This window comes from Pavona decussata, unplaced genomic scaffold (assembly GCF_977016875.1).
Source record: "Pavona decussata unplaced genomic scaffold, jaPavDecu1.1 SCAFFOLD_100, whole genome shotgun sequence".
In the NCBI taxonomy this organism is placed as follows: Eukaryota; Metazoa; Cnidaria; class Anthozoa; order Scleractinia; family Agariciidae; genus Pavona; species Pavona decussata.
Window position 1 is genome coordinate 3,167,501 of NW_028145515.1, and position 25,000 is coordinate 3,192,500.

Consider the following 25,000-nt stretch of genomic DNA (forward strand, 5'->3'; position numbering starts at 1 on the left):
CAATTTCATCGTGTTTTCCATCGGGTGCTCCAACAAATACAAGATGAGTGTCAGGTAATGAAGAGAGAGCTCTTCCTGCGATGTCAAATCCTTTTAATTCAAAATCTTCAGTGTCTCCACGGCCAAACACCAAAACAGTGCAATGTTTCCTTTCTTCGGCAACCTGTTCAACACTCGTAAACTCATCAAAAACACCAGGTGTGAAGTTGAAAATAGTCTGATCCTTTTGACTCCAGCGGAGATAGGAGCGGAAGACCTCGGTCAACTTCGGTCCAACTCCCACTACAAAATCGGCCATTTCACACAGCTCTACTTCAACATTGTGCTTTTCTGTACCCGTTGAAATTGCATTTGCATAAGATTTAAACATGCCTAGCTCCTCTGGGTCTGTGTGTACCACTTGTACCCACTTGCATTTGTGAGTCCTTCTAATAACTTGTGCCTGACGACCGAGTTTCACCCCATGGCCAACGATTACGTCTATTTGCAAATCTTCTGGTGGAAATATAAGCCATTCCAGCTCTTCAAAACCAGGCCGCCGTGTGGCCTTAAGAATCCTTACGTTGTGGCTGTGGGCTTCATTCTTATCCTTTTCACTGCACTTTGGTACGAAGAAAGTGATATCCACATCAGGGCATTTCGCTAACTGGATGGCTAACTCTCTGTTTATGGTGGAAAGACCTCCCTTGCTTGATCCCCATTCAGAACCCAAAATGGTGATTTTGACTATGCTCGGTCCAGAAGGTTGGCCAGGTCCTTGAGATTCGGGTGTAGCCGATGCCATAGTCAAACATGTTCAAGATACTTCAGGCCAGAGTGTTCAACCCCTATATAAACGAAAAATATGTTTGTTTAAATATAATCAACAGCCACGTATTTGCATTAAAAAAGAAAATTATTGCAGTAGATGCAACGGAGTGGTTTTTTTTTCTTCCTCTTATTTTCTCTTAAATCAATGGAAAGGTGCGGAACACCAAAAGCTTGGATCCTGATCCTCACCCGGAAAGTGGGCGAGCCTGCGTCTCTCCCCAGTTCCACTCTTCGTATTTCCACTCGCTACTCGTTCTCTCGTTTGAAGACCACGCTCATTCGTTGACACACAAACACAAAAAACGATTTTTATATAGCTAATACTTTCCCGCCAAAGCGAACGCATTCATTACCTAACTCATAGTCGCATGACATCTAACAATAGAACTGTGATGTAATTTTTAAGCCTGGTGAACAAATGAGAATGATGTATTATTCAGTAATGACACAGGCAAACTCGCAAAAAGAAATTCCGAGTGTTCCTATCAGGAGTCGAACCTAAGACCTTCCGATTACTAGTTCGGACGCTCTACCACTGTGCAACAGGAGACTCGTGGGAGCTAAGGCCATTAAACTAGGTTCATGGGACAAACATCCTGCATACTGCCAGAGACTTCTGTTGCACAGTGGTAGAGTATCCAAAATAGTAATTGGAAGGCCTTAGGTTCGACTCCCGTTAGGCGCACTCGGAAATTCTTTTTCGGAGTTTACATGTGTCATTACTGAATAATACATCACTCTCAATAGTAGCATTGTTTGCCGCCAACAGCCAACGAGTGCGTAACGACGAGAAAGCGATGACGTCAGAGGGTAACAGTGAACTGTTACCTGCGAAAGCTGACCGTTTTTGCAAGTAAACAGAGCACGAGCGAGGGTGGCGTGATGTTATTATAATATTCAGCGCGGTTTTCAAAGTTTTGTTTGTCTTTTGTTTTTGTTTGCAAATGGATCCTGCTCTATTTAAGATCTTTGTTATGCTATATAACAAATCACTTAATGACTGGTCCCTCGGGAAACCAGTTAATTTGGTTTCCCTCAATGTTTGCAGCCTAATGAAACAGTAAATCTACTGACGGAGACTAGTGGCTGGGGCTCGAAGATAACTATCAAGAACCAGACTCGTCGGTTGCACATTAAATATTACAATAAGTAAATCTAGTTGGTCATGCAGGTAACTCATTAAATCAATATCAACTGAATAAAATGAACAATTAACAGACACACAACTAAGTATATACAGTCATGTATGTAAGCAAACAGGTTGTTTGAGTACCAAATAGGATTAACAAGAGGGTCCTGAAAAGGGGGGGGGGGGGGGGGAGGACTAATCCCATTTTCCAGCCCATTTTTTTTCCAAATCCCACTTCCCATTGTTCAAATCCCATTCCCACTAGTGGAATACAGAAAAAATCCCATTATTATACATACGAGCTCTTTTCTCTTCGCATCCAGAAAATTACAGCTTCTAAATACGACCCAACACTAAGTCTAGTTATCCAAGAAAATTCATTCCAGTTCTATGGAAAGCACTACCTACAACCCATGGTACAGCCATGGGTACAAAAATGGCAGTCGTCTTTGCTAATATCTTCATGGCTAAGGTTGAAACGGAGATTTTAAACCAAAGCACATTAAAACCGTTCATTTGGAAGCGATATATAGGCGACATTTTTCCCCTTTCGATTTTAAACAGAGAGGAGATAATGCAGTTCATTGAGGAAGCAAACAAACACCACCCCACAGTTAAATTTACGACTGAAGTTTCAGAAACGACAGAAACGACATTTCTGGTACAAACATATATAAAGGCGAAAGATTTAGAAGCAATTCAATTCTTGATGTGCGTACGCACTTTAAAGGCGAGGCTCTGAGACTTCTCAGAACAAACTATTCTACAAAAAATATTTCAAGAGCATTTTCAAAATCTTAAATCACACCTACGGAAAAGAGGTTATCCCGAGAACCTTGTTCAAAGGACCCTCTCAGAAGTGCAATTTGAAACAGGAAACTGGCACTCCTTCAAAAACCAAAGGAGAACAAACGAATCTTGCCTTTCGTTACCCAATACCACCCAGCAGTACCAAACTTAAAACAAATCCTCAAACAAATCTACAAAGACCTGCACCTCATGTTACAAAAGAGGGCGGCCAATCAAAGATATACTCGTGAGACCCAAATTATAAAAAAAGGCTAAAACACCCGCGAGGGAGTCGTGCAGGCCTGTCACTCTTATACAATGTAAAATACTTCGATAGCAAAACCTGCAAATCCTCTTCGTCTACTCGATTCCTCAGTGCCACACATTCTACGAATATTCGATTTCTACTCCATCTGGATTGTTGAACAAGCCAATGGTAATTCCAGTTTACAGTTCTCGGTGTGTATAATTAACAAATCGACGGCAGTTTTCTATGGTCTATACTCTTATAGACCATAAAATGACGTCAAAAAATGTTCAAAACTCATGTGGAACCACGAGCCGCAGGCGAGTGGTTTCACTGCCAAGTTTTGGACATTTTATGGCGTCATTTTATGGTCTATAAGAGTATAGACCATAGAAAACTGCCGTCGATTTGTTTTTTACAATAACATGGAAAAAGTACGAGCGGAATTGGCTTTTTTTTTTCGTTGAGAAAAGCGCGCGCGTTACATCTGACGTCATTTTTATTGTCTGTACTCTTATAGACAATAGCTACGAGCCAATCAGCGCGCGGGAATTTGGACAGTTATTGTAAAACAACATTTTGAGTAGAAAATGTTGTTTGTATTATAGAAATACTGTACGCATGCTCTGTAGACTTTTGGCTTTACACACACCGCTGTACACAAATATAGTTGACCGCAAATCAATCGGCGGGAAATAAAACGTACGGACGCTGGCTCATACTAAAAATCGTCACAAACAAGGTGCTTGCACACTTTTTTTGACTTTTCTCAACCCCAGGAAATACGAGTGATGTCTTGACTGGTCATGGCGGATGGTTACAAAATAGTTATCCCATTCCCATTTTGACATTTTTTCCCATTCCCAGTGACCAAATCCCAGTCCCAGTGACCTAAATTCCATTACAAACAGGGGCTGGTATTTTCTAAGTCTCCCTAATGAGATGCATTTTTCCACTCGACAATTTACTTTGACGACTCGACAATGCTTCTGTCCACTCGTACGACTCGTGCGAGTCAACAACTGATTGCAAAGGCCCATCTGCCTTACAAACACGGACTGATATTATAACTTAAGTCTCCCTAATGAGATGCATTTTTCCACATCCACCCCTAAAATTTAAAAGCAACATCATGTAACCCCACGAAAATGTAACTGCTTCACCACTTGCACCAAATTGACTAGTGGGCACCTTCACGACCCGAACAAGTGGTGAGTATTGAACATTAACCCTCAACAACAGTCGTCTGAGGCAAACCTCTTTTATTTACAAACCAGAAAAGAGGTGTGCAACCTTAAAGCGAATAAATTTAAATAATTATTTTCAGTGGAGGAGAAAATTATTTTTTTACAATAAATAGTAAAATTTGGCTTGTAACAGACACTTGCACGCTTTGGACTGTCAAATGTTACTACTTACTGTGGCAAATAACGAAAAATAAAAGATTACGTGAAGAAAATAATATTAAAGAAAGACGGGTTTTATAAGTCCGTGACACTGCACACACACTCCTCCCAGAAAGATTTGAATCTAGTCCAGATAATGTACTGTCGAACACTAGCAGACTTATGGGAGGAAAGCCATTGAACTAAGTTCATGTGACAAACATCTTGCACACTAGCTCCTCAACATCCACAGAAAATGGTACTCCTTCACATTCATACAGTAGACATCCAGTGTTTACTTTTGGTGGGCCATTTTAAATACTTAAATGACACGTCCCCCTACCCCTTTAATTTCTGTTCTTCACCATGCCCTACCCTTTTATATACCTCTAGCCTGAAAAAAGTAACAATTGTGGGCTGTGCCTTATATGGTACATTAGAGGGAGTATACCCCTCCGGATTGGGGGGGGGGGGGGGATTCAAAACATTTTGCGAAATAAAGCTTAACTACAGAACCGCTGAAATGTCATCTTGTAGTGATCTTCTCTTCATTCTTGTGAGACTACAAAAGGGATTCTGCCATTGCAAGTCTCACCCAGGCTGCGGCTGTCTCAAACTCCACTCTTCACTGTTTATAGTTACAATTACTAATTATTTTCTAGGACTGTTTTGGGTGCAATCAGCAGTGATACAATGTATGTCTGTAGACAGGAGCCAGGGGTTTGGCATGCACATTCATGCGGCCCTCCCAAGTAAACATAAATCTTAATAAGTATATGTATTGTCTCTAGACAACAGGCATTTGTGTTCAAGTAATGCTAATTAGGGCCCATCTTATACTAAAAATACATACCTCTTAAATACTAACAAAGTTTGAGGTCTATTCTGTAAGTTACAGACCAAATTTTTACCTGTTGACTTATGGCCCAAGCGCTCATAAATCAATCGGGAGAAATGAGGATCCTTAACTTACAGTATGGACTGAGAAAACAAGGTTAGCAAGATATTAATTATATCTCTGAGGTTAATCCGGCATGCCCAAAAAGACCCTAGGTGAAGTTCAGCTGGTCAAACAGTGGAATACGGCCCACAAAATTGACCAATCATGTTGTGCGTACTAACTGAGAGATATAATAAATATAATTTTATTATAGCTTTATGAATATTGCCCCTAAGGCCTAGGCCCACTTAATCAGAAGAAATCAAACCAATAGTCATCTTCTTGGTAACCAGTGTTTGGAGAGGCTGAGTTTGATCTTTTACATAAAAATCAGAAATATGTATCCATACCCAGCCCCTTCCAGAGAGGGTTTGGTTAGACCTCCGAACCATCAACCCACATTTGCTTCATGTTTACCCTTAAAAACTTTGACTTTAGGGATCTATAAATCCTCCAGTGGAAATTTCCAGTAACCTTTCGTGTGGGTTATGGGCCAGTATTTTCTGAACCTCTTGTCAAGCAAATTACCATAGATGTCCAAATGCATCAACAGTCTTAAGTGGTGTGTGTTCCTCTCACTAGTCCATAGGCTTTTTAGTTTCTCTAATCCCCATCAGTCACAAACCCCCCACCCACCCATTCACACATACATGTACACATTTGCCTCATAAAATTTGCTTGAAACATTTTGGCCTTTGAGATTCCCTACTTAAAATTTCCAGTGACCTTAGTTTCTGACGCTGACTGGTTCAATCTAATAAAATAACGACATAACAGCAAGGCCACGCAAAAACAAAATGATACCTTATGTTTATTTTAATGTAATGTGACTCCAGTGTGAACAAAAACAGCATATGACATTAAAAGGAGCATATCATGACATAAGGAAAAAGATGATCTTCTTTTTATGTCAGTTTGTAAAAATAACATTGTGATGTCAGTTTTGGCCTTGGAGTGGATGTAACTATAATTTTACAGAAACCACACAACTGGTGCTTAATAAGTTTTTTTTTAAATATAGGTACATGACTCTTTCAAAGCGACCACCTCCCGTAAGCGACCACTTATGTAAACAATCGTTTTGTTTCTCAGTTAAATACTGTCTCAAGAGCTCACTTGTAAGCGACCACCACTTAAATTTCTAAGGGACCGCGACCACTTTTTGGGCCAGAAATTTGACATATTCTTCTGTTTTCTGTTTCCGGTAAGCGACCACCCAACATATTTGCGTATTTAGAATCTGAGTAAATAATTACTCAGAAGCAACAAAAAATCAATTTTTAATGACGCTTCCCCGGACAACTGACAGTTTACAGACAGAGAAGATTACTATAATTAGATCTGTAGGTAAATGGGAATTGTTACAGTGATCTGTTCCAAAATGTTACACAAAGTTTCGTCAGAAGAATGACTAAATGTGAAAAAATCAAATAAATTAGTTTCTATTTGCCTAATTTTAGCTGCTATAGGGTAATATTTTTAGGTAATTAATTTATCAGTCCAGCATTAGGCTTATTTTATTGATCTTTCCCATAGGCGACCACCTCCCGTAAGCGACCACTTTGTCGTGCACCAAGGGTGGTCGCTTATGAGAGAGTTGACTGTATTCACACTAGCAACACATCATAACGACATGAACATGAACATCACAACATACATGTACTGACAAATATTGGAGAGAAGATCATTTTTTTCAAATCCTTGCAGTGTGCAAGATGTTTGCCATATAAACCTTGTTTAATGGCCTTTAAGGTCCTAGGAGTCTCCTGTAGCTCAGTGGTGGAGCATCCAAGCTAGTAATCTGAAGGTCATTATAGGTTTGACTCCTGATAGGGGCACTTGGATTTCCTTTTACCCAGCATACGCAAGTCACTCACTGAATGACATAATTATCATTCTTAACATTTTTCTTTATAATTGGGTGCAGCTGAAAAGTCAAAGGGGACTGCAGGCCTCATTACTGAACACTTGGCCTAACCTTCAATGTGGAGGACAAAGTGTACTGGACCGTAGCCCAAAGTGGTTTTAAGGGCCTTCCAGACAGTTATTTCAGGCGAATAAGTTTAAGCAAACTGAGACAAGTTTTTTTCCCATTATTTTGAGTGAATTTGCTGTAAGTAAACTTGCTCTCATATTTCAAATCAGACCAAAACATTTTTCACTTTCTAGTCAGGTCATACGGCTGTCAGTAGCATGCTCAAACTGAGACAAATTCAACATTTTAGTTAATTTTTTTGGTTAACTTCAAAGTTGTACAAAATCTACTTCTTGAAACACACTATAAACAGCTTACATTTACATTTGAGGATGTTTGTTTCTAAGGGGGTGTTATTTTAACCATCCCCTGAGAAGGGGTAGTATTAATAATATTGGAATTGTACAATATTGGTCTGGTATACAAAAACATAAATAGGGATATAAATTATATACCTGCTTCAGTGCCTCATTTATTGCTTCATTTTCACCTCGAGCATCTCTCCACTAGTGGTAATTATTCATTCAAATTGAGGAACACAATTTAGTTCTAAAAAATAAAATGAAACAAATTCATGGCTAGCTGAATCTAGCTAGCTGAGTATTGTGGGGGATGTGGGAGCTCTAAGCTCTAGTGTCACTAGACTCAGATAGCCTGTGGCTTTACCGCCTTTTTGAGTATGTTTGAACGCATTGTTTTGTTGCTCATTCTTTTGTCCTCTCGACCAATAATGTGAGATGTTACAAACAAAACATATCGCCCCCCTCCCCATTTATCACACATGTGGTTACTCTTGTAGAAGATGGTCATGCAGTTACAAAAGGAGGTCACTGTGGTATTATAAGTTCATCCAACCATAGGCTGGGGTGCAAAATTTGAATCACTTTCTATGGAACATTCAGCACAAAATAAATGCCCCAAGGGGTGGAGGGAGGAGGGGAGTACATGTCAGAATTTTTTGTTGAGGGTGTATTAGACTAGATTCTCCGAACTGTGACTCTATTTCACACCAAACCTCATTTTCCAGTACCCATTTTTAGACCTGCAGGATTCAAATCCATTTCTGTAAAATCCATACCTGTCCAGTTCTTTCAGACCAAAATGTTTAAGGTGGGGGTAAATGTGAATTTGAATGGAATTTTAAGAGGTTTGAAGAAGAGATAAAAGAAAGTGATAAGTGATACCCACGCAAGAGCACCCCAGGTTTCTAGTGGACTAACTTGGTATCCATCTATTAATTATTAACTACAAATTTTAGTTTTAAAATTTCACTAAATCTTCAATATTTCTTATATCTCTCAATTTTACCAATCCTTCTAGAAAAACATGTGGTTACTCTTGACTTGTAGAAGACGGTCATGCAGTTACAAAAGGAGGTCACTGTGGTACTATAAGTTTATCCAACCATAGGCTGGGGTGCAAAATTTGAATCACTTTCTATGGAACATTCAGCACAAAATAAATGCCCCACGGGGTGGAGGAAGGAGGGGAGTACATGTCAGAATTTTTTGTTATGGGTGTAAGACTAGATTCTCCAAACTGTGACCCTATTTCACACCAAACCATTCATTTTCCAGTACCCATTTTTAGACCTGCAGGATTCAAATCCATTTCTGTTAAATTCATACCTGTCCAGTTCTTTCAGACCAAAATGTTTAAGATGGGGGTAAACGTGAATTTGAATGGAATTTTAAGAGGTTTGAAGAAGAGATAAAAGAAAGTGATAAGTGATACCCACGCAAGTGCACCCCAGGTTTCTAGTGGACTAACTTGGTATCCGTCTATTAATTATTAACTACAAATTCTAGTTTTAAAATTTCACTAAATCTTCAATATTTCTTATATCTCTCAATTTTACCAAATATACCCAAAAATATTCACCTAAAAATTCACAAAACACCCCAAAACATAGATTCACGGGATAAGCAGAGAGTTTTTGGATTGCTTGAAACGTGAGCTAGATATTTCCATTAAACCGATTTTAAGCAGCGTGGAAACAGCTTTCAGGTTTACCCCTGCCTTAATATCTATACCCTATTCAGGCCATATAAAGGAGTATCACCCTCCCACCCCACCACGCCTCACTCCCTCTCACCCCCAAGAAAAATGAGTCTATAAACCCAAACTGCTGAACTAATAATAAAAAAAGCAACAACCCTCAGCAGGCAGCCATTTCACTGCCTACTGATGACAATTTGCCAGTGAGTTTGCAGTAATTTTCCCCATTAGACCACTTTGGACTTGGTTCTTTCTGTTCCCCTGTTAAATTGCCTGTTACTTTAAATCATTTTGTTAGGGCTAAGCAACAATATTCTTTTAAAGGCCCATTTCCATCCTTATGATGCATTAAGTGGCTGATCTGAATTTGTTCTAACATGAAATTACTGAAATCCTCAACACAACAATCCTTTGAACCTTTTCTATCCCTGCCTTTTCAATCCAGCTATCTAGACCTGTGTAAATGCATTCTCTTTTTATCTATGCAGATTTTCTTACAGTACTTTTATATATGTATGATTGTGAATTTTGCCATTTCAAGTCAAAGAGTGTCTGACAATAGGCCGGCTACTTTCTGCTGTCATGTTGGAAGACAAGAGTTATGTCTGTCCGCAGTGGTTTTTTAATTTGTTTCAATCTTTTTCTATCCCCTGGAAAAGTGAGAAAATAATGCGGAAGAAACAGAACTGTAGAAAATACAGATAGCAAGTCTATGAAAATTTATGTATGATGCATCTGAGTTCACACTATATATATTATGTTTGATTTATTGCAATGAATATTACCGTTTGCCAATAACACGATCAGCACTGTCAACCACCAACTTTCTGAGGACAGTGGCAACTTTACAATTGGGCCTCTGTCTCCATAAAATCGTTATAAATGGGCAGGATAGAGGAGATGGAAAAAGGTTTCTATTGAAGATAGAAGCCATGATAACAACAATAAATAAATGTTTCACTTGGATAGTTTGTCACTGAAACATTGCATCTTCTCCACAGTTTTCATGCTCCTCTGCATTATATGACTGACCAGTAAAAGTTTGTTTAGGCAAACCTAATTAAGAAAATGTAAATGGATTTATCCGCTTTGATGAAGAAATAAGCTTACAGTTGTAGGTTTTTACTTGACAAGACCCATAGCGCATTTTTACAAGAACACAGCCCGATGGATTTCCTGAGGAAAGCTCGATAAAAATAGTTGACCAATCGGAATGCACCGTTTAACAATAGTGCGATTTCAAAACAAAAACAAACGACCCTATTGAAACAAGGGTGGAAATGGGCCTTTAATATTTATTTAGTAGCAATTACTGTTACAAAGTTATGCTATCATTCATGAGAGCTACAAAACCTACTGTATAAAGTTACAAGTCTAAACATCACCTTCTTTAGGGAACCCATCACTGAAAGTTTCATCTAAATTATGCGCCGATCAAATCGAAACTTCAACATCCCCCCCCCCCCCCCCCCCCCCGGGCAAACCCCGGGCATTTGACTATTTTCTGTGCCCGGGAGTGGGGAATTTGACGGGTAAGGCCTTCCCGGGGGTGGGGAATTTGACCTTGCCTGGGTGGGGTGGGAAAAATTGAACCGGAAATGTCGGGTTTCAAATCGCTTTTTTGGGGGGCGCCGAAGTTGCTAATAGCTATAAACACGTGTTTGGACGAGATGGAAGAGATTAAAGGAAGAGATACAGCATTACAAAAAAAGCTTACAAAAAAAGGTCTTCAAAAGTGAGAGTGCTTAAATATTAATTATTTTTATACATTGTATATAAACGATGTAGATTTTTTATACAATGAGTCAAGCTGTGGCTTTGTCCCACAGTGAATAGTGAAAGACCTGAACACTGTCGAATGAAAAACCGCTAGAATATCCTGCCACTCGAACAACATTCTACGTAGCCGGCTAACTAATTAATATGTATTTCTAGTTCTTTTTAAAACAATTTAGTTTTTCTTATGCAATGAGTCAAGCTGCGCCTTTCTCCTGCATTTGTGTCTGCAGAGGTTTTTAAAATAGCCATAAAACAGCAGTGAACAGTTAAAGAAAAAAAAAACATTGTCGAATGAAAAACCGCCGCTTTGGCTTAAACTGCAGAATACCCTGCCACTCGAACAGTCTACGTAGCCAGCTAACTCAATTTAAATATGTTATTATGTATTTCTCGTTAAACAACCTTTGCCGTGTTTCGGAGTTAGAACAGGTTACACTTGCTGATTGACATTGTCCGACTTAATAAATTCAATTTCCAATCATTGGTTTCAATGTTAAAGTTGTGGTTTTTGTAGTGGCTCATGACAGGAGCCGGCAATGATTGTTCTTTAGGAGGGGCATTTGACAGACAAATCCGACGATAAGGTGGGGCATTTGAACACCATTTTGGCCCAAGGGGGCGGGAATTTGAACGATCCAATCTTCAAAAGTTCAAATGCCCGGGGTTTGCCCGGGGGGGGGGGGGGGGATGTTGAAGTTTCGAGTTGATCGGCGCATTACATTACAATTACGTGACAAAATGTGGTTCATTTTCTGTGTTCCATGTTACACAGCGAACATCAGATATCAGAAACAAAACGTAAGAACATTTAACAGCGGGCTTTTATCATCACAAATATTGGGCTAGATCCTTGGGCTAGATAAGCCGGTTAGAGCGTCATACCACCGCAGGCCGAAATAGTTTTAAAATGTGACGACGTGCCCACAGGCAGATCGCTTAGCTTACAGCAGGCTAAAACTCTGTAAAAGCTGCAGTTTCAAACCCGATCAGCTGCCCTAAAACTGGTCGCGATAGCTTGCGAGTGGTGGTGGCTTTTTAGAGGTCCATCTATCGTGATTTGACTGGGAAACTTAAGGTACTTTGCAGTCGCTTATACTTAATAAGATTAACAGAACTCGAGGTGTCGCTCCCCGGTCGCTAAGCAAAGTTCGACACGAGCTGATTCCGTATTTACACTGCAACCACTCCATTTCCAAAAAGAAACCTATATTAAAACAGAGTTACCTGTATGTTTCGATCTTCCACTACAACAGCTCCATAGTTTTCATCAGTTTTTGTTTTCCTTCAAAGTTGTGCGAGACTACCTTGGTACTCAAAACCGACGCGACGAAGGCGGAAGTGGGTTTGCAAAGTTTGCAGGGATTTGTGGGAAACATGGCACCGACGCCCCCAGCGCGACATAATTTGCCCCGGACGAGAGGACGGGGCGGGAGTATTGCGCGCGCGGTGTGGTCAGTGATTAATTACCACAGAAAAATAATTTGATGAGGATAATAATAATAATAATAATAATAATAATAATAATAAATAATATAATCTTTATTAACATATACCAAGCAGCTGAAATTGTTATTTACAAGTTAAAAGTTGAGAAAAGAACTATTAAAACCTATTTACAATTCATTCCGATTTCGAGACTAATTGTCGAAGCACAAACTTTTCAAAAGAAAATACAAATGTCATAATAATAATAATAATAATAATAATAATAATAATAATAATAATAATTCTTGGTTTTCACGTGACGTCATAAAAAACTGAAATTCATAACTAAGCACAATTTTGGTCTTTTTTCCTCATCACATAAAAGAAAGTATAAATTTCCATTGGCTTGCTTGTTTTCAGCAGGATAGCATAAATAGAGCAGTTTGAATTTTAGATTTTGGCGCAGTGCGTGACAGAAGGTTGGCCTTGTGTTTTTATTTTTATTATTATTTTTTTTTTGAGGTCTGATCAGCTGACATGTAATAGAAGCGTTTATGTCAATGTGTGAAAGTCCAGCAGAGAGAAGAAAGGCTTTGAAATAGCCAAGGTAAACTCCAGATGTTTTTGCTGGTTTCCGGCCGCCACGTTGGTGTCCCTCAGACGGGACACCAACATAGCGTCCCATACTAAACTCTGTAATTTTCCGTGGTACATTTTCTCGATCGAATAACTCGATTATGAGATATCGCACAGCTCTGTGGCTTTCACACGTTGTTTATGTATCACTCTTCTACAATATATTAATTTCTTGACTTTATCGATTGAATGGTTGAGGATTTTATTTTTTTAACTTGCGTGACGATGTGTGAGGTGAAAACCACCAATTTTTATTGGTTCCAGCTGACCATCACCTGGACGCAGACGGACTGATGGAGGGTGCACAAAGGGGAGCTCGCGCAGGATGTAGTGGGACAGTTGACAATCTCTTGATTAACAGGATAGTGGCTTTAGGTTGTCGATCATCGGCGAAGGCGTAGCCTGAGTGTGGTGTGGATAGATGTCAAAAAGGCTTACGATTCCCTAGATCACGGATGGCTAAGAGAGATGATGGTCTTGCACTGTTTTCCAGCCTGGTTGTCAGAGACAGTTCAGAAATTAAACAAGATCTGGGACAGAAGAGTGGTAACGACTACAAAGCAAGGGGCGTGAAACATCTGGACCAATCAAGTTTTCCAAGGGCTTACCTCAAGGAAACGCGCTCTGCCCCAGGCTCTTTACAATTTGCTTGAATCCCGTTGCATGGAAGATCAGTGCCAGAGAGGGTTACAAGCTATCTTAGCCGATCTGCGCAAAGGTGACAGATCGCCTGTAAATTTATGACATGACGATCTTTGCGTCATCAGAGTACAAGCTGAATTGAGTTATGAAGTCAACCAAGAGCGCAATGGGAGATATTGGTCTCAAATGGAAATGTGCGGAAATGTACTGTGGTACATGAACGAGGGGTGGGGGGGGGGGGGGGGGAGGAGGGAAGGGGCGGTCAAACCCATGATGCATCAGGGCCAAGACCGGATGGTAGTGCGCGTGTTCCCGACCTGGACCAAGTTAGACAGTACTAGTTCTTGGGCGTCTTAGAAGCGTAATACAAGAAGATCAGTTGTCTTTGGAGTGTGCGGCTAAGGAATATCTACGTAGAATCAGTTGGTGCTGCCTCTGTTGAGCTACTTGATATGGACACAACACTGACCCTTGGCAGAACTGAGAAAAATAGACATGGAGGCTCGCAAGATAATAGTCGAGAGTGGAAGGAAACATCCTTGTGGTTCTACTTCCATTCTGTACTTGCCTAGAGAGAAGAGAGGCAGGGGACTGCGTTCCGTAGAGGAGGCATTCTGAGATGTCCCGGTATTTGCAGTGCATGAAGAGGTGACAGCAAACAGAGTCTATGCCCGCATTAGCGACCATCAGACAAAGCGGATTATAACTCCTGAAATGAGGTCATAGGTCATCAACCGCACGAAGAAGACGGCGGAGAAGACCTTAAAATACAGTCCGTTAAGATGGGAACTAAAGCAGCAATATCAAGGATATGAAGTGCAACAGTACAACATCATCATGGATGTCCTTGGAGGGTGGTCAAGGGATCTGAAGATGTCACGATGCAGGAGCTAGTGGGAAGTAGGAGCAAGAAAGTGTTGCAAAACATGTAGAGGGCGGCTTTAGCGGCATCCCTGAATATTTCCCGGACTTTTAAAGTAGCAACATAACTGACAATTGTAGTATTCAAGGAAGGACTGTTCGTGGTGACTTTGACTGACGTTTCGACAACCTGAGCGGAAGTCATCTTCAGAGTAAAGTGACGCTGAAGATGACTTCCGCTCAGGTTGTCGAAACGTCAATCAAAGTCACCACAAACATTTCTTCTCAGGACTACACTCACCCGGATGATCATAATTTACGTACTTATTCTTGGTTTTCACGTGACGTCATAAAAAACTGAAATTCATAACAAAACGCAATTTTGGGTTTTTATCTTCATCACATAAAAGAAAACATAAATTTCAATCGGCTTGCTTGTTTTCAGCAGGATAGCATTCTTCGTTTTGAAAATAGAGCAGTTTGAATTTTAGATTTTTGCGTACTGCGTGACAGAAGGATTCAGCTGCTCTAAACATGTCACGTACATGAAAACATCGATTTGCCTCGTGATTTTTTAGGTCTGATCAGCTAACATGTAATAGAAACGTCTATGTCAATGTGTGAAAGTTCAGCAGGGAGAAGAAAGGCTTTGAAATAGCCAAAGTGAACTCCAGATGTTTTTGCTGGTTTCCGGCCGCCATGTTGGTGGCTATGTTGATGTCCACCAACATGGCGTCCCATACTAAACTCTGTAATTTTCCGTGGTACATTTTCTCGAATAACTCGATTATGAGATATCACACAGCCCCGTGGCTTTCACACGTTGTTTACGTATCACTCTTCTCCAAAATATCAATTTCTTGACTTTATCTATAGAATGGTTGAGGATTTAATTTTTTTACTTGCGTGACGATGTGTGAGGTGAAAACCACCAATAGTATAACAGAAGCAACTGATTTTTGGCTCCACCAAAGTTACAGCACAATGTATGACCGAGGAGAACTCCGACATAATAAACACCTGGTCTACCAAATCACCGATATAAGGAACATAACCCAGAAGCCCAAATGAAAATCTACCTGGAGATACAAACGAATAAATGTCATCAGTCTCCTACTCAGCTGTTCTTTGTGCCGTCACGCAACACTCCTCACAACAAGGTTTTCACACAAGGCGTTTCATTTTTAACCGGAATCCCCGTTACATCGAAGAAATATTCTCTGTCCCCTGGTAAATATTTCATTATATCAGGGTTCTACTGTGATAGTTAAGAGGGGATGAGCGTTGCGCAACGACACAAAGAACGGCAGTGTAGGAGACTAACTAGCCTGCAGAACAAATGTGATTTTTTTTTTTTTGCGTTTTTCAGGCGAGCGGAGGCAAGCGCGAGTCATGCACGACGGGAGGGGCGTGACTCGTATAGCCTCCGCTCGCCTGAAAAAGGTAAAAAAGTCACGCTTGTTCTGCAGGCTAGAGACTAACAGAAGTCGAATATGAAAACATATCAAGAGGATACCTTATTATACAAGCCTTTAGCTTCCCGGGGTCTCCTCCCCACTCACTAGTTGTTATACATTATTCTTGTAAACTATAAGTCCTTTGTTATTTATGTAAAAGTGCACTTTATGTAAGGAACAAATTAATCATATAGGACTAGTGCAATTTTGTAATTATGAATAAGTGGTGGTAAGTAAAATATATATGTGTGTAAACAAATTAAAAGAGAAGGAAATCTTTAATCCTATGGTATTGCACTGTGAAAGGCCATAAGTTACTTTCAGTAGCGCACTAATAATAAGATCTATTCCCTTTTATTCTCTGTTTCTTATAAGTTCTATAAACTTTCTAAAATTACCAATTAAACACGAGCCAAACCCAGATATAGGAACGATTTTGATCTTTTTCACACAAGGCGTTTCTTGGACTCCTCCTTCTCTTGAATCAACAGTGGTGGACAAAAAGCTTGGGACGAATGTTACAAAGTAATGTAAGTTATTAACTGCAAATTTAGAGTGACTGACCAAAGAAGCCATATTGTCCGTTTAAAAACGCATCTTACTCACCCCATCCCTCCCCCATAACAGTGTTGAAGTCCACAAGGCATTTGTCTTATACATGCTCAACATTGTAAGGGGATGGGGTCAGGGAAACACCCTAAACGCGAATTTGTGCCAACCCTTTTGATCCTTGTATATCACGCGTGAAAAGCCAGTATTTCGAACATTTGAATCGAGTCTCTACAACCAAAATAACTACACACCAGTTAGAAAGATATGTAATATGCCCTGGGTCATGACGTTTACCGAAAGCTATTTCTGGTATGCGAATAGATAAATAGGAAATATCAGTATCCCTGAATAGCGCGTGAGTCACCCTGTCATGACGTTTTCAGAACGAAATTCCCGGTATTATCTCGAGTACCATAACGCAATATTTCAATTGCGAAGGAAGGATAGCTTTAAAAATCTGTAAAGCTTACAACAGAAATAAATCATGTACAGCATCACGCGTAAATAACTCGAACCCTCACTAACTCGAACCTCGCGCTAACTCGAACCAATTTTCCTTTCCCTTAAGGTCATTTTCTATAAAATGTTTCTGTCTCTCGATAACTCGAACTCTTTTCAATTTCCCTTGAAGATTCGAGTTATCGGGAGTCGGCTGTATTCTAGAACGTTGTGGGAGCTTACAACACAACTATCTGTATAGCATTACATCATAATTACATCATCTACTACAATGTTCTAGACAGTTCCATAGCGTAAGAGTAGAAAGTTCTGCCCCCTCCCCCTACCCCCCTTCCTACTAGTTGCAGCCGATGATGCATGCAATGGAGTTAAATCTAAGAGGTTGCACTAACTAGTGTCATTATTAAAACCTCGCTCCTCTCAACTAAATGGCATTTTACAACGCTCGTTTAAAGCCTCTTGAAAGCGCCCATGTACAATAAGTAAGAGATTAGTGCTAGCCCACAAAGTAAATGGAATACCATTCGCAATGGCCACAAAAATGTGTCTTTTCCATCGTTTTAGCCAAACGGCCATGACAGCCATGTTCTGATAACGAGTCTCGATTGCTAGAGACACGCTGGTGAAAAACCACTCAATCACCAGCTGTACTGAGGTAGTGATGGCAAAAGATTCCAGCAATTTTATAATGGTGTAGTTTTTTAAGAAAACAAATTGATACAAGAACAAGTAGCCGTTAACAGACAATATGGCAGTCGATTCAGACAACATGCTTGTAATGGCGAGATCAGCCGCAAGTCTCTCACGACGAGGTGTGCGAAAACTTCCCCAAGGAGCTGGCTGTCTTCTCCATAGTGTGTGACAAATGTGATCAATTATAACCATGCTGCTTCGCTCTATAACTTCGGCAGCGCCGTGAATTATACCAAGAATAGCGATGGATTGTAAACTATTAAGTTCCGCTTGTAAAACTCGAAACATAACCGCTGTGCCAAGATAGAACGGTGTAAGTAAGACAAACAAATATCCCGGATAGGTAGTGTTCCGTAACCGCTGAACAGAAATTCGCGAGATGACCTTGGCAACTACTCCAATGAGAGGAGCGAAGAGTGCGATTAACAATTTCCCTTCACTATTTTGTTTGTTGTACGCGGGTCTGAAATACAATACGTTATAATCATGACAACGATAAGACATAAACAAGTGGGCGTAGCCATTTGAAAGAAGAAAGTAAGCTTCTGTCGTGTGGATCCTCTGCAGAAGTGAATTGTTAAAATATATATTTGCAAACCAATATTAGAAAGGAAGATAACGTTGAGCGGAATCTTTTGTAAGTTGGAAATGTCGGAATGAGATATGCCTAGTGCTTGTAGAGCAACTCGATATACCGCATCCAAACCGTATGTAAGGAAACTCACCAGGATCATATGTCTTTTCACTCCCTTCAGCTGAAAAGGTCGGAAAAGAAATCGCATGTCAACGAAGAACCAAATGTACATTAGAGTACTAGAGATAATTTGAGAAATTGTCCTCGCCCATTGCGCTTTTATTGGAATTGATTTCTGTCTGTAAAATTGACAGTCCTGGATAGTTTTATAGCATATGTAGGAGACCAGGATGTATAGTGTACCAACAAAGAAAGCAGCAAGAAGTGAAATCAAAGCTCCAATATACATTGATTTACAAACTGTTCGCAGAGCTGATGGTCTCAGTCGCTTCCAATCCATGGCACTGTCTTCATCTTGTTCATTTTCCTGCGTTTCGTCGTTCTCCTCTGGGGAGCATGCATCAATAACCATAACTTTAACTCCACTAGAGGCTGGACAGTCTAGTGCTGTAGCTTGTCTGCCGTATTCTTGGTAAATAAACTCTTCAACAGGTTGATAATACCATTCTCGGCCTGTGCTATCCAGAGGATTGTATCCAAAAGACTCTGCAGTGAATTCAGGTTCTTCTGGGTTGTAGTGCTCTGTCACTCCTCTTGTAAAACTGAACACGATGTGACCAAACAACTCTATCAAGGTACTGCTACTCATTTTTCCGTTAAAGAAAAGGATTTTAGCGGTTAAATTGCAAGTTGCACTCGATTGAGGGTCCTAGAATGTGTTTGCCTTTTTTGTGGAAACTGCAATCAGTGCATGTGCGGATGATGATAGCTCGGTGTTTAACCTGCGTTGTACTCTCTCTGTTCTTTGGCTTTCATCGTTTAGCTAAGACGGTTTTCAGTCTTTTTGAACCAAAATTTCATTTTGCTACATAATAAGTTCCGTCAGTAAATTAGTATGGGCTCCACACAAATCCTTACTGAACTGACCACACACGCTTGAGCTTGGAAATCTTGGTTATAATACAGGCCAAAGGTAAATGAACCTTTTGATACTAGCAGTATCGTTGTAAACCATGGATCGTAAGTGATACTTCCGCGGTACATTTAGCAGAACTAAATTGAAACATGTAAACACATGGCGCTAACACGTCATACAGTAAAACGGAAACATGCATTTCAGCAAGTCGCAAATCGATTCGCTTGCGCATGCGTGAAAGGCCCAAATAAAACTATTTGCGCATCTTTCTTCTGAATCAGTAAATAGTTCTGATTAGAGTTTGTCACGGATTGTTTTATCTAAGGTGTCTTGAGTTTTGAGAGTCACGAGAACGAACCTATTTTAGTTTATGTACGTATGCAGTACTACGATAGCGTTATTAAATTTGATCCAGCGATGCTTCGTGTTATGATGTATTTTAATATTTTATTTATATTTAGGTTTTCTTTCCTTCTTTTCTTTTATTTGGGAGGTATATTTATTATTGATTGTATGAATTAAGTATTATTATAATACTTCTACAAGATAAACTGAGTAATGTAAGCAATCTGTTAGTTAATGAAGAATAATAATGGGGAAACTGAAATTCATTACCATGCTCCACCAAAACAACACAGAGCAGACAATCAACTTTTACCGTAAAAGGTTTAAACTGAGACAAATCAGCCATTTCATTTTCCCATAATGAAATAAAGCATTGTTTTGAGTTGTTTCTTTGTAGCATCACCGCGCTGGATGGGCACGTCATTGGCTTTAGTTCATTGTTTTGTTAATTTAAACGATCCTTAAGCGGTGAAATAATGGCTCAGTTAATATTTGAGAACATTTTACCTTGGCATCGAAGAACAATGGGCACGAAACAATTTCCAAGAACATGAAAATTATACTCGCAGCCTTGGTTCCGAGGATTTCTTGGGTGATCAAGCGGCGCTTGTAATACTCGATAGTGTCGTTTATAGTTATTATATGTTACACTCCTAACTCAAGGACCATCTAGGCAGGCATCAGCCAGGCGGCATTTTTAAGACCAAAATCTCGTTGGAACATGTCTGGTTCGACTTCCCACCAAGCTTTGAATTCATCCCGTCTTTCGCTAGAATGACTTTTAAGTATGTTTGAACCTTGCGTTCGCTAAAACATAAATCAAGTGTCCTAGTTTACTCTCGTATAATGGCTAATACTTGCCTTAAGCACGGTGAAAGGATTTGTAAGCTGTGCGGCGCCACAAACTACATGCTACATGTGAAAGTTTATATTAACTGTTCAAAGGTTTCTTTGAGCTTTCAGAGGCACCCAACAAGATCAAGGAATTCAAGCTATACTGAAAAGGCGATGCACAAAGTTACAGGACCAGGTTTGCAAAGCGCCAGGAACAGCAGAATTCTGAATATTCATGATGGAGAACGGAAGCATGTGTTTAAGCAATGCGCCCACGGTATGTCTTTTAAAACATACCGCTGAAAAACATGGCCACGCAACTTCGATAACAGTGCACGGATTACAACGGTTTGTGGATATCATTAAATGGGAATCTTACTATAATTTTTATCCTAAATCAGTTTCCCTGGACTTATAAAAGACGTTGACAAGACAAAACTTAGTCAGCTTCTGGAAAGAGCCCTAAAAGTTTCCTCCTTACATTAGTATCTATTCTTGTAGACTAACAGCTGGTTTTCCTAAATTATGGTCAAACAAGAAGCTTTTTAGCGCGTTACGCAGGATGCTTGAGTCGATGTAAGCGTTAACTTTACATTGAATGACTGATCACCTATTGGAGTTCGAGATCGTTGATTGCATAAAATGATGACTTTTTAGCAGTTAGTTATCAATCGATTATATTTAGCTGTTAATGATACCGTGAGATAACAACATTCTGACATATACCGGAAGTTCTCGTCATTGTTTAACTACGGATTACAAACCTTATCGTCTTCGCTAATTACGCGTGATGCCCTGAGGGAAGCACGTGTCTTAAAATGGGCTCGATTTTTTTCTTCATGGTAGCCTGAAATCTGCATCTCTCAATTATTAACTCGTTGTCTTAAACAAAAACGGTCCAATCAGAATGCAATATCTTAGTGTATGTCAGGAGGAATCGGATGGGAGTTAATTACTATTGTGATTATTCAGGTCCTAGTGATCTCTCGGTAGAACTGAAAAGGCTTCTCCAGTGACGTGGCCATATTGTTTTAAAGTTTTAGATTCCAACATGCCGTCTTCAAAAAAACAATTAACCCTTTTGAAGAGGTAAATCGAAAGAATAACTTCTAAGAAGCACTCGACAGTTAAAACGATGAAAAATGGACGGCTCGCGGCGAAGAGATTTGGTATTCACTGGCCAGATGGTGCCGTTTTGCAATGCCGAGACTGAAAGGTCAAACTTCATCCTCGGAGACCCAGGGGCAGATAGTTGGGTCAAAAGGAAGTCGAAGCGGCTAAGTTTACAAGAACGAAAGAGCAGGCCCTGGGATTGTCAGTCTTAACCGACCAGGGGCCCTTTTATCGAAAGTCCCGGTAACTTATCGGGCCCGATAAGTGTCTTTGGTGATAAATGTTTCTTAACAGAAGTCAATTTTTGTTAGCTTTGAATACCAAATTTTAAATCTTATCCAGTAAAAACTCGCGTGTAAGAACCTACTTTTTTAGAGTTTGGCAAAACAGGTTCTTATATTTTGGGGTAATTACTGGCATTTTAGGCTAAGTAGGTTCTTGATTAGGTTCTTAATTTTTACGGAGTAGACAATACTGTAGTATAATATATGGTTTGTTCTTCATTATAAACTGTTACCGTATTTTATAGAATATATAGAACTGCAGTTCTGTAACAGAAACAAATTGAGTTGATGATAAACTCCCACTGAAAAATATACTATATATTCTCTCTAGTACACCACACATAGTTCATATCCTGTCCATATTCCAAGGAGCTCTTGAAGTGTCCAGAATTTACATTAAAAGGTATATGCATCAAGTCCCTGTGGCCTTATCTTCTCATCCTGAGAACCATCAGCCGTAATCAGGCAGCCAGTTTTCTCGAAGAGTTTCCTGATGAAATCTGGCTTGGAGACCAGTTCTCTCCATGCATGCCCAGCCCACTGTGTCATTAAGATCCTTCTGTTTTTCGCTGAGATCTTGTCGTGCCACATTTCCAGGTTTTCCTCTTTCTCTAACCACATCTGCATTGCCTCTCCAATCTTTTGCTTCATCATTCTTCCAAATCCTGCATCAACTGGCTGACCTTTATCTGTGTGATTATCAGGTAACAAATAAACTATAGTGTTCATTTCTCTACTAGACTGTTCACAGTCCCCCTATTTTTCCGTGGGATTCTCGAGACCGGTATGCTTCGATGGAACCGCCGCCATCTTGGTTTGTAAAAGCGAGCGCGATCTGGGGAGAGTGTCTAAACTACCGAGGGGAGCGGGAGTGGGTGTTAGTATAGTTGGGGATGGGAAGCGAAAAAATAGAGGGACTGTAACAGCTTCTCACCGTCTCGCGTTCCAAAGGCCCGTTGCACCAGCAACGGCAACACCTCATTGGTCAATTAGACAATAGTAGTTCTGAAGCGTTGACAGCATGACTGACGTATCTTTCACCGCCGGTTACGGCTGGCGTGTAATGTGAAGACCGTGGGGAATGTTTTGATTTTTATCGTTTGTCTCGTCGGCTCGGAGGTCTGATAGTTGAAAATCAGCGGACGTTTGGCAGGCGGCAGACTGCAGCTTTCCGTCTCTTTGGACTGCTTTGAAGTAGATGGCGAACTGTAGGGACGACTTTTTTTAACAATTCTCTGGGGCGAAACAACACACACAAAGCGCTTGAAACGTTGCTGATCGTGGCTTTCCTCGCAAGCGCTTTTGCAAAGACGTGAAGATTTCCCATCTTGTGGATCCACTTCAACTCCAAGATCGATGTGCTTTAAAAAGATCGGCTAGAGGAATGCTGGCAACTCCAGCTCTTTCCGAGATCTTAAACAAATTTTCTGTGGAAATGTACTTGTTTTTCTTCCCGAAATCGCCGACTGCTATTTTAAAATAAATGTTACAAAACATGCGGCATGTATCTGAAGGTTTCGCTGTTTGCTTCACTGCATGTGTTCCGCTTGTATTGAAATTCACTTTGCAAATAGCTGATGTACTGTACTGTATTTTCAAGCCTACACTCGAAAGACTTTCGCAACTTCATTTTATTTCGCAACTGTACTTTGTTTCGAAATGGTACAGAAACAGTACTATCGTATTTCCTTCAATTTGACATGTTTATCTCTGGGGAGTATATTTTTTGTTTGATTCAATTAGTCGAGGCGACAAAGTCTCGGCACGCCCCTCGAACACGAGACAGTGAGAAGCTGTTACAGTCTCCCTATTTTTCCCGCCGCCTCCAAACTCCACTCCCCTCCCCTCGGTAGTTTAGACAGTCTCCCCAGATCGCGCTCGCTTTTACAAACCAAGATGGCGGCAGCTCCATCGAAGCATACCGGTCTCGAGAATCCCACGGAAAAATAGGGGGACTGTGAACAGTCTATTTCTCTACATGCTTCATGGAATGCCTGTGCTTGTTGGAAGCCAACATTATCTGCAAAAAACACTTTCTCAGTATTAAAATCATCCTTAAGTCCATCCTTCAAAGTATGTTTTGTCCACTTCAAGTTGACCTCAGCATCCATCCATGCATTAGACTGAAAGTAAACATGCACATCTGCATCATATTTCTCTTGTTCAGCACTTAATACATTTCCTTTTCCCCTGAAAATTATGGCAGGTTTGACTGTTTGCTCTCCCTGTGCCTTAATGCATAGCTGGAGGGTCGCTTGCCTCTTGTCTAGGCCCGATCCTGGTTGGGAGATCCAGACTTGCTTGTTTCCCTCAAATTCATATGTCTGATCCTGTTCCACGACAAATGGCAATGGGACCTGGTCAACATTTAGTCTATTCTTTGGGAGCCACCGACCATATGTTTGATCTGCAACAAACGACGTGTCCCTTCTTCGTTTGGACTGTACTGCCTTCCTTAGGTCTCTATGAAACCTTTGTATTGTTTCTCTGCCATCATTAGCTGCATTCTTCTTTTTTTTTGTTCTTCTTCTCAAGGAAATGTTGTGTCTGCGTTTAAACCTTTGAAACCAATTGTTGCTTGCCTTAAATTTATCTGCTTCTTCTTTCCCATAACAGCTCTCTATTTTCTTTTTCATTTTAGTCTTAAGCCAAAGCTTAGATGTTTTGCTGCCCTTTGCGCGCCTCAGCTTAAATTCAGTGATGAGAAGGTTAGCAGCCAAAGGGTATTTCTCACTTTTCTGGGCTTTCTTGCCAACCATTTGTCTCCTGCGTCTTGCTTCTCTTGCACTGCCTGCATTTCTCTTGTGTTTGTTTTTAGAGATTTCTGCTAAAATTGATTCCCTTGCTTTGTTCCACTTCACAACCAGGCATTTACTCACTTGCTTTACATCAGCCACTTTTTTCCACTTATTCTTTGAATTGGCGAGAGAGTCCAATAAGTCAAGGGTTTGTTTCTTGAACTCAGTCTACTGTGTAAGACTTTCGCTTGCTACTTCCACGCCGGTTCTCGGTGCCTTTCGTCTGCTTATCGAGTGTA

At 40.3% G+C, this 25,000-nt stretch overlaps 1 protein-coding gene and 2 pseudogenes across 6 annotated transcripts in view; all 3 read right to left on the reverse strand.

Annotated features, from left to right (window-relative positions):
* Positions 1-12,371, reverse strand: part of LOC146472356 (uncharacterized) — a 69,994-nt gene extending 57,623 nt beyond the window's left edge. For 4 of the 6 annotated variants that reach the window (XM_085119713.1, XM_085119714.1, XM_085119715.1 and 1 more), the window contains exons 1-3: positions 12,277-12,371; positions 7,731-7,824; positions 1-827 (exon numbers count right to left, since the gene is read on the reverse strand). The exon at positions 1-827 is cut by the window's left edge and continues 414 nt beyond it. In XM_085119713.1, the coding sequence (XP_084975839.1) occupies positions 1-784 (784 nt within the window). In that variant the 5' untranslated portion in view covers positions 785-827; positions 7,731-7,824; positions 12,277-12,371. The remainder of the gene's footprint in view (positions 828-7,730; positions 7,825-12,276) is intronic. The other 2 variants (XM_085119709.1, XM_085119705.1) reach the window with 1 other exon arrangement.
* A 3,748-nt stretch (positions 12,372-16,119) lies between these two features.
* Positions 16,120-19,526, reverse strand: LOC146472358 (uncharacterized; annotated as a pseudogene).
* A 2,739-nt stretch (positions 19,527-22,265) lies between these two features.
* LOC146472359 (uncharacterized) overlaps positions 22,266-25,000 on the reverse strand; it is a 3,076-nt pseudogene continuing 341 nt past the window's right edge.